We start from the raw sequence: 15,126 nt of genomic DNA on the forward strand, positions 1-15,126 counted from the left end.
AGCTGATTTGAAGGATTTTCCCTATCTACCTACCTTTTAGGACATTTCAAAGAAAGAGCATGATCCTGTTTTTACAATTTTTTGGAAAGGTGAAGAGAGGCAAGACTGTCATTCCAGCTGTATCTTGCAAATAACTTAAGTATCTGCCTCTTTCTTTGCTTAGGCTACTCAAGTAAGCTGAGATGAATGACAGTTTTACCACTGTCCATAGGATTCTGAAGAGCAGGGAGATCAAGGTGAGTGAAGTCTTGTTACTGTCACTTTGCTGTTTCCAGCAACACTGGAGATGACTATCTACAAACTTAAAAACATAAACAAAATACTTTCAACTCACATTTGGACTGGCATTCTCAGCATCATAAAAGCTAATGGCTTCATTTAAACACCAAAATCTTCAGGATTAGATGGTCTGGGTCACCTTATTTCTCTGTATAGGCTTTCCTCAATGGAGAGTAGATTTCTCAAGATATATATCAGGTAACAAGGCTGTTTGTGAAGGTCAGGTTTCGCAAGACAGCTGAGCTTAATTGCTTGCTGCACCAAAAAGAGAAGTCTCACTGCTGGCTGTGTACTCCTGCTGCTTCCCCTTTGCCAATATGGCATTTGTCGTACTGGCAACAGCGACCAGGGTGCTGTTTCAGCTTGCTAAAACAGCAGAAAACGGAGGGCAGGGGGAGGTAATAGTTTGCTGCTGGGTTAGCAAGCTGAAACAGACTCACTAAGAAGTTAGACAAGTGTCATAGCTGATGAAAGGCTGCAGAACTGTATGAGTGAGACCCCTTCTTTCAGTGCTATGAAGTCATCAGGTTTACTCAGCCCAATCATAAAACCTCATCCTCATCTAAACTTTATTCGCATTGAAAAATGAGTTATCTTAGACCTTGTCCAAGTGGAAAGAAAATATCAATATAGCATTATTCCTTTAGAAATAAATATACTTTCAGGATAATCATATACATTTCCTTCAGCTGTACTTTTCATCAGTACATTCATACAGTGTTATATCTAGAATAAAAGGTAGATTACAGATCAAAAAAATAGTTAATGCAAATCTGTTTTAGTCTCAGAGAAAAATTCCTGTTCTATATAAGCAAAGTGGGGAAAAATAAAATGTTTGCTTAGAGGGGAATTCTACAGTACAAAACCATTCTTAAATTCTCTGCATTTGAGATGAAATTATGAACACAGATAATATGGAGTACTTATGCATCTAATTCTAACAGCAGTAACATTTTGGGTAAAATATTCTAAATATCTCTATATGTTAGAACAATAAGAAAAATAATTTACAGTGTAGACTGCTGACTGGCCAGTAGCTGAACTTCCAGAAGTAGTAAGTCTGGTATTCAGTTCTTCTGCAAGATGAGTCTGCATATCACAATTACTCTGTGGGAGAGGTATTTGAAGGTTCTGATTGCTGTACATTGTTGCCTCGTCTTCTGTTATAATTTCCCAGCTCTTTAAAAAGAAAACAGTGATATATATTTTTTAAAAATTATTTCCAAGTTACAAATATTTAAAACAAGCTTTTTTAACTAGAGGCAAATTTTTTTGCATTTCAGAAACATTTTGATACTGTTTTTACCTCAGGGGAATCTCTGTTGTCTAGATTTTCTGTATCCTCCGATATCTGTCGCCGATGGGTGAATGCATGTTGGGCCTCCAACTGAATGTTACCAATATCTGCAACAGCTACATTGTCCCTATTGGGGGGGGGGGGAAGCAGCTGATAGCAGTACAGTAGTCATTTTTATCTTTCAACAGTAATGAATAAGCTAGGCTAACACCAAAAATATGCATTATATTAATTTTGGCAGAAGAAGCAGCAGTCATAAGCTGTAAAATTAATGTACACTGATTAAAAAGAATAAGCATCCATGACAGTAGGAAGCATAAGTCAGACTAAAGAACCAGATAGTTTTTGCAACTCAAATACTAAAGGACAAAAGCTGAAAAACAATAAGACAGATAATTTCATTCAGTCACTGCTGGGAAGGAGGAACTAGTCCTTGAACTGAAAAAAATAATTTCCTTTCCTTTCCATTACTATAATTATCAACTGGAACAAGTTTTCATTTGAACATACACCTTCTAGAGGACAGGAAGAGAACTGTGCAGTTAAATTGACCACTAGTCAGTGACCATTAAACATGGGCTTGAACATTAAAATGGGGAAAGCTCTACTACCAAATCCCAATCTGTTTACTTTCTAGTTCTTGCTTTCAACATATTTAGAGTGAACTGGCAATTAATGTAACACCTGAATTTTCAGGACAAAAGACATACTGAGCAGTTGGTCTTTTCCACTGTGTTCTTCTGAATTCATGATTGACATAGTAGGTCCTGCCGAGGATATCTTGTCTTTCTTCCCAGCCTGGAGGCAGTGGAGGAGATTCCTGTTGCTGCTGTTGTGGCTGGCTAGCAGCATCTGGTTGGTCCAGTATAATCCACCCAGGCTAAGAGATATAATATTAACCATCTTTAATTAAAACTACCAAAGTTGAAAAAGTGCATCAATTTATTAGGCCAACACCTTTTTAAGGTGCAGTTCCATTATATCTTAAGCCAACAGACTACAAAATGAATTAAGCTGGAGCTGCTGTGGTCCCACTTTCCTCTACCTGTTTCAGAAGTATAAACCCAGCAGTTTTTTTGTGCCAGTGGTGGTACTTCTGTGACTATGCAAGAGCTGATTCAAGAAGCTAAACTAGGAAAAACGAATCACTTTTTTTGTGGACAATTTTCAGTCTGCTCAGCTACTTGAGCTGGAGCCTAGTTGCACAAGTAGTAATACTTGTTCAATGAAAGGGTAAGATGGGCAACAGCCCTGACTTAAGATGGTTTGAAATACTGTGGAATCACATTCTAGTTTTACATGAAATCCAGTTCTTTCACGGTAATGATGGGAGAATACAATGTGGACATAGTTTTACCTTTGGAATTTATAGTGTGCATTTCTCAAGAGACAAGAGAATAAGTGATGCATGCAGAAATCTTTTTTTTTTTTTTAATTCAAGGTCCTTAAACATATTAGCATAGAAAGTTATTTACTTTAGTTCAAGAATATGAACAGTAGATAGATTTAATGGAATGGATTTTATAAAATTAGTTTCATACATTTGCTGTAAATGTATTAGTCTGATGAGCCTACCATTTTGTAACAAAGTTAAATACAGCAAAAATGATACAACTGGTAAGAGTTGTTTAAGGTGCTGAAAAAAGATCCATTGATATAAATTGGATGTGCTTACTAAAGATTACAAATGTAAAATACTCCTGTTCATTGGAGAAAATTGAAATTCTAAAAATAGCAAAGTGTCAGTGTCTGGCTGGCAGGCTTTAGCCACGTTAAAAAGCAGCAAAAATACTGAGAAATGATATTTCCATTAGTTCTAAACCCCTAAAAATTATATAAAAGTTACATGTAAGTTTTAACTGGTTTGTTTCTATCTTCTATAACATTGTAAGAAGGCATAAAAAATTCTGGAGCAATATTTTTCTAACTAAAGGACAGGCTTTCCCAATATAACCAAAAAACAGAAAATGGACATTAAGCTTTTGGTTTTGTTTTGACACTGACTTGCCATATTTCTAAAAGACTGTTTACAGATCAGCGATTTCTAACACTCATCTTTATGTTAACTACCCTTAATAGTTGAAGACCAAGCATTTCCTAGGTTTCTCAGCAGTAAGCACATCTTTTCCCACCTCCAATTCTTCGGCCTGTTCTGTGGTTTCTTCTTCAGATCCATTGTTCTTAGGTAAGTAAGTCATTTTTAATCTAAGGTGGCCTTTAACTCTTGATTTATGGCTGCAGGAGAGAAAATAAAATGTTGTTACAATGCACATGTGAAAGATACCTGATGTTTTTAGTTAAACCAGCAATTCTTTCCAGAAGCATATAATTTGTCTCCATTTGAAATATCTACAAAAGGTATTACAAGCTAACACAACATAATTAAAATATACTGTGAGACCTTGGGCTTTATATTTTCAAGATCAAGTGTCTTTAAAATAACCTTGAAATTTTTCAATAGGTGCAAAGCTGATCTAAAGACTCGGTTGCTTAAGTAGGAATCTTGCTTAGTTGTACTGATAAACAGTGGTAAATCCTCTAAAGCATGAGATCAGAATAGAACTCTTTTTCCTGTTATCACCACAAAATCCTACCATTATTAAAAATACTAATTAGCTTAGGAAAAGATCCACAGCTCAACTAAAACAGATGCAACAACATTTTGAAAAATATCTAAAGACTTATATATGTAATCAGTTCATGAAAAGGTCATTTTTCCTCAATGAACTGTATGTTAAGTGTTAAAGAAAAGGGTTTCTTGTTAAAAACAGTTTTTGGTTTTTTTTAATTGGTATTGGGAAATAACAGTTGAAAAAGCATGGCTGGAAGATTATTCTGAAGTTTCTCAACATTTAAACTTGACTTTTGACAGTTTTAATTAATGAAGTTCTGCAGTGGCATTGCGTTTTCAGACTTTCAAATACACCATTGGATATTACTTAACTCAACTGGAAACTTTTCTTTCCATTTGGCTCTCCTGACAGCTTCCCTAGTATCCAATAAGTAAAAATACAGAATGAAGAGAAGAACAGTGACAACTTAAACTGTATAATTATAAGAAGAATTTGATTGTGTGCAGACAGCTTATTAAGCACTATTTTTACCTGCAGAACTACTCTTCCAAAACCCCTAAGTTACAGCAAGCTTACATACTGCAACTTCTGCCTCTCAGAATTTAGCTTAATGCATCACTAGAAGCCTGAAAATAAGATTTTCCCATACAATTTAATTTAGCATTTTTGTTTGGTAAAGAAATCAGCCAAATTATCTCATCTGTCTTATTTTCTTTTTCATACTGATAGTCACAGTCAATGAAAGCTAATTGAAAATATCTAGACGATATTTAGAAGTTATTAAAACGTTTCAATTGCAGAAGAGTGCCTGAACCTGTAGCAGTATCTCTTACTGCAAAGCACTGCCAAATTCAGGTAGAAACAGCTACAAGAAGAGATCAGATCCTTGTCTAACGTAAACAGCAGTTGAGGGTAATATATGTAGAGATAAATAAATATGTATTTTTCATTCATTTATAGGATAGGAAACGTTGAATTTGGGGGAAAAAGTAGACAAAAAAAGAAATTTGACAGTCATTAAATCTGTTAATATCCTTAATCTGATAAAAATCGGAAACCAAGAAACATAATATACTTTAAAATACTTTTTTGACTATCTGGCTGAGAAAGATCTATAGACCCCTTATCTTCTGCTGTTACTTCCAAATTGGAATACATTCTCTGAAAAGAGCTGACATGAATTTTCTGTATTTTGTTTCTAAAAAAAATTGCTACCCCTAGTAAAATATCACTCAGATGATCTAGGTTAAGAATCTATGTTTTAAAAATGGAAATAAAACATGCAACACTAGTATCAGTGTCAAAGTATTACATATCATTTAAAATTTCTTGTTTCTTTAATACAGACCTTCTTAAATATACGCAGCTTTTAAATTTAAATTTTGTTATATTTATAATTAAGGTCAAATGAAACTGCTTATGTGAAACAGGCAAACAAAAGAGACATCTTTTAAAGGAAGGCAGAATACAACTTAAATTTGAAAAGAGATAAATGAAGTATGGCATAACATTGGTCACTAATTTCACTACTGAGTGAACAGTAAATTGTTCAGATGAGGTTATATGAATTGTGTCTTGGTTGGAAAAAAATTGCTTGCTCTTAATAAATGATTTTCAAGTATTTAAACAAATGCTGACTTTTTAATAGAACCATTAACATGTTATTCCACTGATACTTAAACTCCTTTGATGAAAACATGAAAATATAGACAAAAAAGTAGTACTTGCATAATAGCACTGTGTAGATATGAAAGACAGAATTTTTACCTGGTATTTACTAACCTTCTTGGATGAAGAACAAAATCCTTAAATGTATATGGTCTCTCCATACTGGGATTTTCTGTCTGGAATAAGATCATTTTTTTTTAATTTCCTCCCTCCTCAAGAAAAGTCTGTACCATCAAACATTTGCATTTAAAAAATTAACAGAGATTTTAGGTCAGTTTTCTGTGAAATACATTTTCTTTGAAGTCTATAGAACATTTTTAAATTTTAAATTATAGGTTTGTGCACAGTAATAGCAGTAAGATACCAGCTTTAGTTTTAGTAATAAAGCTAATTCCCAGGTCCAACAAAAAAAACTTTACCTTTCATTCTATATATTACCGTTTCTAAAGCACAGAAAAAGATGACTGCTTAGTCTGGAATCAAGAAACAGTTTCTCAGTTTTCCTGTTTAAAAATTTTACCATAAGTCTTTCCTCCCTCAGTATTTTTCAAATATATTTATATAGAACAGACACAAAAACTGGTTTCTACCCCTAGGGCTAAAAATCCCAGAAGAGCAAGGAATTCATTCTGAGAACGTTTGTCTCTGTGCTCTGATGCACAGAAGTGAAGTTGACCAACAAAAAGAAACAGTGGTAAACAGATATCATTTATAAATATACATCCCAGAGGCAGATACAAAAATGTGGCAAAAGAATTCTTTAAATATATGTGAAGGGTCATTAAAGAAAGAAAGATAGATAGATAGATACCTAGTTTGCTGTTAACATATACATTTATTGCATCTGATGTCTGTTCTGCAATTCTCACAAAAATATTTAATTTTTACAATACTGTATGTTTAGGAACATTTGTAAATCTTGATCGAGAGTTTTACGTCAAAACGGATTTTTCTTTTTCAGCTGTTTGTAAATTCAGAATCCTTGTTAATTAAGACACTTTAACAATTCATAAAGGTAGTGTACAATACGAGAAAAAAATTGCATTTGATATATTTGTAGGCCCATTAATTAAGAACAATGTTACAGGAAATTATCCTTTGAAGGCTGAGCTAATTCCATAATATTATTTTCAAAAATATCTACTTGTGTCAAGATTTTTGATTAAAAAGAAACAAAAAATCCCAGTATCTGAGGGGAGTCTAACTCATTAAATTAGAAATTCTACAATTTTATTTGGAACTGTTAGGCCTTTTTATGATAAAGTCCTAAGATGTCATAAACCAGAAAATGAAGCCAATTAAATTTTACTGCATTGCATTGCATTTCAGAAAGAAAAATGTACTCCTTTGTTTCAGGCTTTTCAGTGTAAGTTCTTATCAATACAATTAAGAGATATGACACTCAAGTTGAAATGTTCAATCTTCACTGAATTAAAATGCAGATCTTCAGTCCTGTAACAGTAACGCATGTATCAGACTGAAGTACCTGCAAAATTAGGTTCTACATTTGTAAAATACATTTAGAACTCTTAAGGCTAAGATAAATACTTTCCTGGCTGATTCTGGAATCATCCACTGTTTCAAAAAAACCCAAAAAACAAAAAACAACCCCCCAAAGAAACAACCCCCCTCTCCCCCCCAAAAAAAACCCCACAACACCCAAACCTCCTTACTCTAAGTTTTATGCTATTTTTCTGACTTTTCAAAAGTAAGAGTTGCCTTAGATTCAATACCAGCTTAGACTCAGACCAGTATATTTTGGTTTTGGAAAGACCAGATAAAAATTCATCACTATCTTACTTTATAGATTATTTACCCTTTTCACATATCCCTGATTACCAGCTCTTTTCAGTTACGAACAGTTTGTGTTTGCATAACGAAGCAAAACGAGACACAGCCCATAGCTGGCTTTGCCATGAGGGGCATTTCCACCAGTCTTTCCAACCTACCTGACCGAGGAAGCGGAGCTAGTGGGACATCTCAAATCCCAGTTCCAGTGGGAAATGTAAAACACATCTATCACTACTCCTAGCACAGATGATCTCAGAATGAAACAGCAGAACAACTGCTCTTGGAAAGGTTTTGCAATAGTTGTTTTCCTATATTTAAAATAGTTGCTGATATACCTGTTAGTATTTTCTAATGTTTTGAGAGCTCAGAAGAAAATGAAAAAGCTTACTTATTTTAATGTTCTTGGTGATCTTCCTTTAAAACTAACAACATGCCTTGCAGAATGAGTAGAACAACAAAACTAAAAAATGTAAACAGCAATACTGGTTCCATTTCCCCACTTACGCTTTTCTGTATTGGTTTATGGGAAAAAGGGATATTAAAAGTAAATTTGGTTAACTATTTTAAACAACTAAAACAACTTCTAAAAAAGAGGATGTTAAGAAATATGACAATAATTACAATCTCTTTTTGTCTTTAAGACTATTTCAAAGCTTATATTTTTATTCTTGAAGAAGCTAAAAGCACTCCTAACTCTATCAGCAGAAAGTAGTATCTAAATGCAAGGTAAACCACATTATTTTATTTTTGATAAATACCAGCACTAAAAAAACCAGGATCACTATGGTTCACTTCCTTAGGTGACTGTAATGCAGTTGCATACAGAATCACTTTTCCTTTTCACAGTCTTAAAAAACATATATATATGTATACACAAACCGGTAAGTGATGAAGAGGAATATCCACTTGCCCAAGAAAATCATCTCGAGTCTAGGGAAAAACAAAAACAAAAATAAGATCACCAGACATTTAAAGTTGCAAAAGTGTTTTAAAAAGGTTGTTCCCAACCCCAATAACACATTAACGTTTTCTAAGAATTTGATGATACACTAAATTACAGACAATAAAACTTGCTCTGACCAGACCAAGTTGATGAACGCAATACTCAGTCTTTGACAATTATGCTTTCCTCAAAAAAAAAAAAAAAAAAAAAAAAAAGGGCATTTAACCAACCCCCTCTCCCCCCAGCCCCCCCCCCCTTTTTTTTTAACCATATGGACTAATGATAGTCAAACAAGAGAGAGCTGTTCAGTGTCAGGACTGAGATCCTCAGTATCTCTAATAGAAACACTGTTTTAAAGGGCAAAACGTAGAGACATTTCCCTTAGCTGCTTCAGCAAAACAATTATCTCAGTATATGTTTAAGCACTTAAAAATTCCATGTTAATCCATGTTAATTCCATGTTAATCCATGTTAATAATGTTTACAGACCTTCCTATTAAGACTGCCTGACAATTTCCGTAAGCCTAGGTAGACATCTAAGACAGGCCTTTATTGAAAGTTTTGAAATACTGAAAATAGTATAGCTATTGTGAAAAGTAAGACTAAGCAACAAACAAGTTCTTTGGAATTTTCAGTTATTCCAACAGTCCCATGCTTGGCAGCAAAAACTTGAAATCTGGCGTGCACCCCCCCTCCCCCCCAACATGCCTGTTAACATCTGAAAACATGCTAAAATTTAAGTTATAACTCTGACAAATACTGTTGACCTACCCTCTGCAAAGTTTAGTTTTAACAGCTAAAACCTAAAAGGTTCTGTCCTTACTTAGGATATCTAGACTACAAATGCAGCAACTTCACAGCCTGGCTCTCTCCACTCTGCGCTGTGCAGTTTCGAGCTAGTGATTGATAATACATAGTAACATTGTACAATATACTTTTTATCATTGATTTTTGCCTGCCAAAGAAATTAAGATTTTAAATAGTCTACATTAAGTAACTAAGGTAATTTCAGTATTTGTCAATAGTCACTGCCAACAGTCAAAATACTTTGAGTTCTTCTGGGACTACTGGAGTATACACCGAGTTGTTTTGATTTCACTTATGATTTGAAAGCCTTTACAAACCTTCACAAAGGCAGGAAAATATATTGTACGGGTCATTTACCAAGAAGACACATCACTGCCAGTGTGCAGAAATATAGCTAAAATCAAGAGGACATCACATTTCAGAAAGGTATGGATGAACCTATGGCATTTTTCAAAAATCTACAATATAACAAGACCATACATTTTTGCATAGGATGACTAGAGAATTGTCAGTCTTTAACAGCATAGCATGTGCAGCCTCCAGATTTCTAGGCTTCCTGATTTTTCCAGCTAGCAAAAGATTCAATAACTTGTTCATTCCTAAATCTGTTGGTGTACCACAAACTTTTACTCAAACTCATCACCTAAAGATTTTGATGACCTTCTTCCATAATGCTTCCATTACCAGTCTCTGCATCTCACTGAAATGTATTCCTTTACCTCAGTGCAAAGCTGGGTGTTTTACCTGTCTTCTAGCATCACCATTTTCAAGCCCAAAGCTTCAGGGTAATAAAACCCCCTTCCAAATCTACTCAATCATTCTGTCTCATTGACAGCATACTCCATTTTAACATCTCTGACTTCAGGGATATAGGTATTTTTTCAAGCAGTTCTTCCTCCCTTAACTGTGGTACCCTTATTCTTTAGGTCTGTGGTCTTAAGTTTGCCACTTTCATCTTTAGATTGTACATGTACGCCGAGAAACATTGCCTTCCATCTGTACAAAGTTAATTGAGAATGTTATCTTAAAGCTCTGAAATTTTTACATCTTCAAAAAGCATAATTTGGAACTAGACTTCAGAGCTTATCATAGATGGCAACATGCTAGAAATCTAGAGATACATCATACAGTAAATTCAATTTAAAATTATGTATGCCTTGTATCTAGATTTGAGAACAAAACCACTTTGAGTTCACAAACTGGTCTGGGATAAAAAAAAACTACAACAGCCTTCATACCTGAAGTGCCTGAAGTTTCCCTGAACTACCAAAGGAAAACTCTGTATCATTAAAGACCACAAGCTTCTGGAAAAACGTAGCTATCATTTTTGCCTATGAAACTGTTTTTAAAATGGCACAGCACATACCTTAGACATGTTAAAAGGCTTAGTATTTGTGAAGTTCTTGGCAATCCTCGAGTGGAACATGCCTTTCAAATAAATTACTGGAATGTGGGACAAAAGTCTGCTGCGTTTTAGAAAACCACAGAACATTGTGTTTGTTACCAGCATTATCTTCACACGGACTCCTGTTGTTCACTTTATTATTATTGCTGTCTCTCCTGCTATTTTTAGCAGAGCTAGCCTTGATAACCAACCTTTAACAGTACTTTCTCCTCCAGCCAGAAAGCAAAATCCTCTAGTAGAGATTTTTGTTGACCTCCAGACTACTAATACGTAGATCAGATAGCAGGAATGCTCTTTAGCAATGTGCTGCGCTCTGACAAGCTGACTAACCGGCTTCAAAGAAGTGCCAAAGCCGCTGTAAAACAGACATCACATACGCGAACAATCGAACGCCGGCGGAGTCTGAGCTGTTTGGGTCTCTGCTGCACGAGAGCAGGCATCCCAGCTTCTCCAGAAAAGACAAGTTGGTCAGTTCTTGTTGTGAACTTCTAATTTCTTGACAGCCAGAGAACTCAAACTTTCTGCTTGCCAAAGCAAAAGCGTATAAACCTCAATTAATGATACAGTATACTAACAAAGAGGCCTTTTACATTACTGATCCCGTGGTTTAGTCTATAGAAAGTTATTAAAAACATGCGAGGGGAGACAGCTGCTGTATACAATATATTTAAAGAACTAGTGCAATGCCAAAGTGAGTGCTCAGGGAGGAAAACCATTTAAAAAAGTAATGCAGACTTACTTGAAATCAAAAACTCATTCTCATCTATTTTATGAATTTGTACTTAATAAGCCTTAACAATTAAGATTTTGAAACTTTTTGCATTTCCTACCAGAAATTGGAAATAGATTTTAAACTACTAATCCACATGCTTATCTTAGTCACTCATTTAAGGACATTACTTAAAACCTTACCCATAATTTATCAGTTCTGAAGATACTTAACTGAATTTAATGCCTTTCTTAATTGCTAGATTCTTCACAGCACCATTAGAAACACCTCTTGTATAAGCCCAAGGTGTTAAAATAACATTTTCTCTACCAACTTTTGTGACTAAATAATTTTTTTGATGTTAGTACACTAGGTACAACCTAAGTATACTCCCAGGTTTTTCTTAATATAACAGACAGCTAGTTGTACATGAAGTTGGTCGTCATACTGAAATCTACAGCTGTATGGGAAAATGAGAAAACATACAGCTTTTATTGGAGGGAATATAAAGTATCAATTCAAACTGAAAAAACAAACAGTGATCCGGACTATCGCTGCTTAAGAAAACAAGAGCTCAATAGATCCCTTATAAAACCAACATTCTTCTTGCTCAAACACCCAAACATCAATGTTAGTTACAAGCCTGATGAAAATGAGAAAGAAGAAAAAAAAAGAAAAAAAAACCCCCAGACTTTCATGATTTACACTAGCAAATTCAAGTATTTTTCTTTTCATGCTGCACTGGGTATATTATTTGGCTCTCAAACTTTAAATCAAGAAAGTTGAGCTTTTCTTCCATAAAACACTGTCAGCATATGCTATTCATCACAGGAAAATAAAAGTTTCAGAAAAGCAAAACTGAATTATCACATGAAGTTAAGATCTTTCCAAATTCATGGATTCTAAAAAATAGTTTTCTCTACTGCGCAAAGCAATAAATATCCTCTTCCATGGAATACATTCAAGTCCCAGTTTGCTGTATTTTTAAGGGGGAAGAGATGGATGGTGAAGGGAGAATTTTTATCAAATGTAGGCATTTCTTTTTAATTGTCATTTATGATCAAACTGGCAACAATACAGTTGACAGCTACTGAGATGCAGGAACCTATTAGCATTTTCAAACTAGAGAAAATGCCTACTGTCAGATAGACAGTTATTATGCAAGATGTGTTTCTGTAGGACCCTCACCCCTGCTGACTGCTTCAGGAGCAAGGAGTCAGCATAACATGCCTCAGCAGTTTCACCATCTGGCTAACAGGCACCATTTAGAATGATACTGAAGTTATTTTCCCCTAATTCTCACTCACTTCTAAAGAGAACTGCTGCTCTTTATAGACCAGAGCAAAAATACCATCTGTTCCTCTATTTATAGCTTATACTTTTTATTTATAACCAATATTTTATAACTTCCTTGAAAGTTCATATTTAGTCTACAGTAATTTTATCATAACATTCTTATATTATTCTGTTCAATGTTAGCTACTTTGAGAACTCATGCTTGCAAGTCTATTAACAAAGCATTTTCTTTAAGACAATTTTTTGCTTTTTTGTGTGTACGAGACTACTCATCTTCACATGGGTCACAGGAAGATGAGATGTCTTTTGATATTACTGAAGCATTCTTAAGCACAATATAAATATAGAGCAAGTCAAAAGCTAGTAATGTGTATGGTTTATTCATCAGGAATTTGAGTTCTGTTGGTTTTATGGACAGATGTGTCAAATGATCTACTATATAAAAAGCAGGAATATTATGTTTTATAATAAGTCAAGAACCAATCCAAATTTGGACCTCCTGTGATAAACTCGCCAATGCTAAAAAAGCATTCAGAAAACAGTACTAAATATTTCATTAGGTACTATTTTGATAAGCTTCTTCTGACAAGTCCATTTTCTTTACAACAGTATTAAAAACATGCAGCTTTTACATCTATTTGTAGGAGCTTTTATGGTGAATCTTACAACCCCAATTAAAGTTTGAAAAACAAATGCTCATAGTAACAATTCCAGGTGCAATTTTACCTTCACTAATTAACATTATCAAAGCTGATATATTCAAAAATGTAAGCCCTATCAAATGTTAAACTGTATATGTAATCCTCTCCCTGAAATGAGAAATGGGGATCAAACCAGGTATGACAGATGTTAGCCACACTGGCTAATGCACTCAGCCAGAGGACTCAAGATACAGTCAATTTTATGTTATGCAGAACAAGAGGGAACAAACAAGATCAAAAATCAACATGAATAATTTGGCAATTGGAGCATCTGCATCATGGTCTCACTCCTGGAAAGTTTATTAGCTCCAAAGCAATGCCATGCAACTGTACAGAATTAGGTTATGCCTGGAAGCTACTCAGCAGGTCTCTGCACACAGCTCAGCCTAGATACAACCTTAAACAGCTGGCCCAGACTGTACAAGCAATGGACCCATTCTACCAGATTTCTGTGACCCTAGCCCTACAGCAGGACAGGATACAGTCTTCTTACTTGACCCCTAACTACAACCTAACACCCTGGGTCTGCCTAATCGAAAACTAGGCTGGCAGTTTTCAAAAACAGTCTTAAATCCACTGTTCTCAGCTACTGCTGTTTCAGAAAATTAACACTGACTCAGGAATTCCCATCACCTCCATCACCTCCACACCTAAGCATCACTTGTGGCCTCTGCCAGCCATGATCCAGCTTTGCATGCTCTTCTGCACTCTCCCTTACTCTTTAGCCCCTGTTGACTTGAACTGGAAGCCTAATCCCAATCTGGGGACCTCTCTCAGCTCCAAACCTATACCAGTCCTAAACATAGCTCACAGATACCTGGCTGCAGCAGAACTTACTGGTTTGTCTTCAGCCGTGCTATGCTCAAGCTAATAAATCCTATCAGACCTAAACTGGTCTGCATGAACTGACCTTGGATGCCTCAACCTCTATGACACACTGCAGCTACAACACAAATAATCCACCCACAATTACTTCTGTGACAAGAACAGTATAACAATTCATTTTAGATGAGCTCTTTGGCATTTCTTACTAAAGTTACATTATGCTTCCCACATTAGACATAGTTTCTAGTTGTTTATTTAGCAAATGTTAAGCACTATGGATTTATTCTTTATAAATTAGGTATTCATTCCAAACCAAACTTATTAGAAATAATAATAAATACAACTAGCTGAGGTAGAATCTCTATTGCAGAATAAGTAATGTTCATAATAAATTCTAGAAACCTTTTTCTTTGAAAAGCCCTATTGCTTTTACATTACTGAGCAAGGACTTCTCCTTTATGCTGGGGGGAGGAGGGGAGAGAAGAGAGGGGAAGGGAAGAAAAAATAAATAAATAAATCACAGACTACCAGAGAAGCCATGCAGGCCCAAGAGAATTCAGTATCATGTTTCTTCCTAGATTCCTCTTACTGAGTAGCTGTAGTGTCAACATTTGCATTTTAATATGCCCTAACTTCAATGACTCCAATTAAAGTTTGCATATAATTTCAACCAGGAACTTGCTGATACCCTTCTTAAATTCTGTTTTCTTATGTACCATTTGATATAGTGGAAAGCAGCCCTGGGGCTTATACAATAACTGTATTTATCTGTAGACTTTCAGTTTACCTTAAACTGCCATGATGGAAAAACAGTGATGTAGTCTTGAATTAT

General features: G+C 35.0%; 1 protein-coding gene across 2 annotated transcripts in view; it reads right to left on the minus strand.

Annotated features, from left to right (window-relative positions):
- The window catches only part of NEDD4 (NEDD4 E3 ubiquitin protein ligase), a 69,080-nt gene that overhangs the window by 19,544 nt on the left and 34,410 nt on the right, over positions 1-15,126 (minus strand). For both annotated transcript variants that reach the window (XM_067305830.1, XM_013957214.2), the window contains 6 exons: positions 8,488-8,538; positions 5,932-5,993; positions 3,709-3,811; positions 2,287-2,456; positions 1,586-1,703; positions 1,291-1,458 (listed from right to left, as the gene is read on the minus strand). In XM_067305830.1, the coding sequence (XP_067161931.1) occupies positions 1,291-1,458; positions 1,586-1,703; positions 2,287-2,456; positions 3,709-3,811; positions 5,932-5,993; positions 8,488-8,538 (672 nt within the window). The remainder of the gene's footprint in view (positions 1-1,290; positions 1,459-1,585; positions 1,704-2,286; positions 2,457-3,708; positions 3,812-5,931; positions 5,994-8,487; positions 8,539-15,126) is intronic.

The sequence above is a fragment of the Apteryx mantelli genome, chromosome 15 (assembly GCF_036417845.1).
Source record: "Apteryx mantelli isolate bAptMan1 chromosome 15, bAptMan1.hap1, whole genome shotgun sequence".
Lineage (NCBI taxonomy): Eukaryota > Metazoa > Chordata > Aves > Apterygiformes > Apterygidae > Apteryx > Apteryx mantelli.